General features: G+C 43.7%; 1 protein-coding gene across 1 annotated transcript; it reads left to right on the top strand.

Annotated features, from left to right (window-relative positions):
• The first annotated feature begins 308 nt into the window (after positions 1-308).
• On the top strand, positions 309-1,475 carry LOC120677797 (germin-like protein 8-7). The gene is made up of 2 exons (XM_039958995.1): positions 309-506; positions 716-1,475. Exons 1-2 carry the CDS (start codon positions 389-391, stop codon positions 1,276-1,278), a joined length of 681 nt encoding a protein of 226 aa, XP_039814929.1. The 5' UTR covers positions 309-388; the 3' UTR covers positions 1,279-1,475.
• Positions 1,476-2,065: the final 590 nt, after the last annotated feature.

The following is a 2,065-nucleotide window of genomic DNA, read 5'->3' on the forward strand; positions in this document are numbered from 1 at the left end:
ATATTTCAAATTGAAAAGGGTAACCATCTTTAGTATGACACTCAACACAAAGAAAGGAACGGGTATAAGTTTTCTTGGCCAGGAGCAAAGCGACCCGATCAGATTTGGTACTACCGTACCGTGTAAAGATATTGACAACGATATAGCTTTGAAAGGTTCAGATAGCTCCTATTTTATCAGCAGGTTCTACCAACCAGAGATCATTTCTTCTGTTGGTCTATTCAACATTTCAACTTATTGACTTGCTCAGTTGTTCAGAAGTTCACGCTGCTTTGTGCTATATATATAAGCACATCCCATCTCCCTGCATCAACAAAACAAACTCAAGCAGCTGGTTAGCTAGCCTACTGCATAGAGCGCCAACAAAAAAGGCACGGGAGGAAAGAAAATGGCCTCATCCTCCTACTTCCTTCTGGCTGTTCTTCTAGCATTGGTCGCTTGTCAGGGCAATGCATCTGATCCTAGCCCGCTCCAGGACTTCTGTGTCGCTGACAAGCACTCTCCTGGTATGCATGCATGCACTCTTGCTGTGATTCATGTAGTTCTGATGTTAACGTGGTAAACAAAATTCAAAACAGTACTCATCTAGCCCAGGGTACATGTATAATTGTGTGTCTGTTTTGCTTCTTCTATGTGCATATATAGTGAATTCGTTATCGTTTGTGCCACCTAGTTTCTGATCTGTATATCTATTTTGCTTCTTCTATGCGTACAGTGAAGGTGAATGGATTTGTTTGCAAGGACCCCATGGCCGTGAATGCAGATGACTTCTTCAAGGCGGCTAACCTTGACAAGCCAAAGGACACCAAGTATAGCAAGGTGGGGTCTATTGTCACATTGATCAACGCCATGGAGCTCCCTGGCCTCAACACTCTTGGCATCTCTCTGGCTCGCATCGACTATGCGCCATTAGGTGAGAACCCCCCGCACACACACCCACGTGCTACTGAAATCCTCACGGTGCTCGAGGGGACACTCTATGTTGGGTTTGTCACCTCCAACCCAAACAACACCCTGTTTGCCAAGGTCCTCAACAAGGGTGACGTGTTCGTATTCCCCCAAGGGCTCATCCACTTCCAGTTCAACCCCTTCCACGACAAGCCAGCGGTTGCCCTCGCTGCCCTCAGCAGCCAAAACCCTGGGGCCATCACCATCGCCAATGCGGTCTTTGGATCAAAGCCACCGATTTCAGATGATGTTTTGGCCAAGGCATTCCAGGTGGAGAAGGGGACAATTGATTGGCTCCAGGCTCAGTTCTGGCAGGACAACCACAACTAATTCAAATCAAGCATGGGTTTCTTGTATGAAAAAGTTTGCTTTACATGCATTTTGTATACGACTATTTGTTTTAAATTAGTTTCTATGCTATGTTTGGTAAAATAAATGGCAAGTATTTATGTACTGCCAATGCTATTGTGTACCTGCGAGGGTTGTTACTGCCCTCTTTGAATAATTTAAAGTAAGCTTGTCTACAATTTGTTCGATAATATGTATTCATGGTGTTGGTCTGATTGCATAAAACAATAATTATATACGAACCCCAATTTACATATGAATATATATAGCGCATGGGTTTATTTGGAGCCCGCAACAGATAATTGTGATTTGTGAAACAAGAAGTTATATATATGGTATATGCAACAATGCTTATGCGCCGCTGGGCGTCTTCCAGGCCTAGTGAAGTAGAATAATTACGAACCCCAATTTGTACAGTGCAAATAAAGTAGAATCTGGAATCGTAACTACGCTGTTTCATCAGCATCAGGTTCGAGAAGGCAGGCCATGTCCACCCATTGATAGGGTCGATCTACTTGAACTTGTAGTTCTGCTGCCCACGAGTTCACACTACTACACCGCGGATAGATTTGTTTGCCAAAACCCGTAGACTGATCGCAGCCGATTGACTTATTCAAAGCAACCAACCTTGGCATGACTATGCATACAATGTGTTGTTAGGAATCAGTGCTCGCATAGCCTAAGAGGGGAAAGGGTGAGCTAGGCAAACTAAGAACCTTAACTTATGGCTCCAACTAATTTACATAAAACATAAACTAGAACGTATTAT

Source organism: Panicum virgatum, chromosome 6N (assembly GCF_016808335.1).
Source record: "Panicum virgatum strain AP13 chromosome 6N, P.virgatum_v5, whole genome shotgun sequence".
Taxonomy (NCBI): domain Eukaryota; kingdom Viridiplantae; phylum Streptophyta; class Magnoliopsida; order Poales; family Poaceae; genus Panicum; species Panicum virgatum.

Bases quoted from the DNA above. Each gene is read 5' to 3' on its own strand.
- LOC120677797 (XM_039958995.1), top strand. From the start codon at position 389: ATGGCCTCATCCTCCTACTTCCTTCTGGCTGTTCTTCTAGCATTGGTC. The intron at 507-715 runs GTATGCATGCAT...CTATGCGTACAG, and splicing joins CGCTGACAAGCACTCTCCTG to TGAAGGTGAATGGATTTGTT.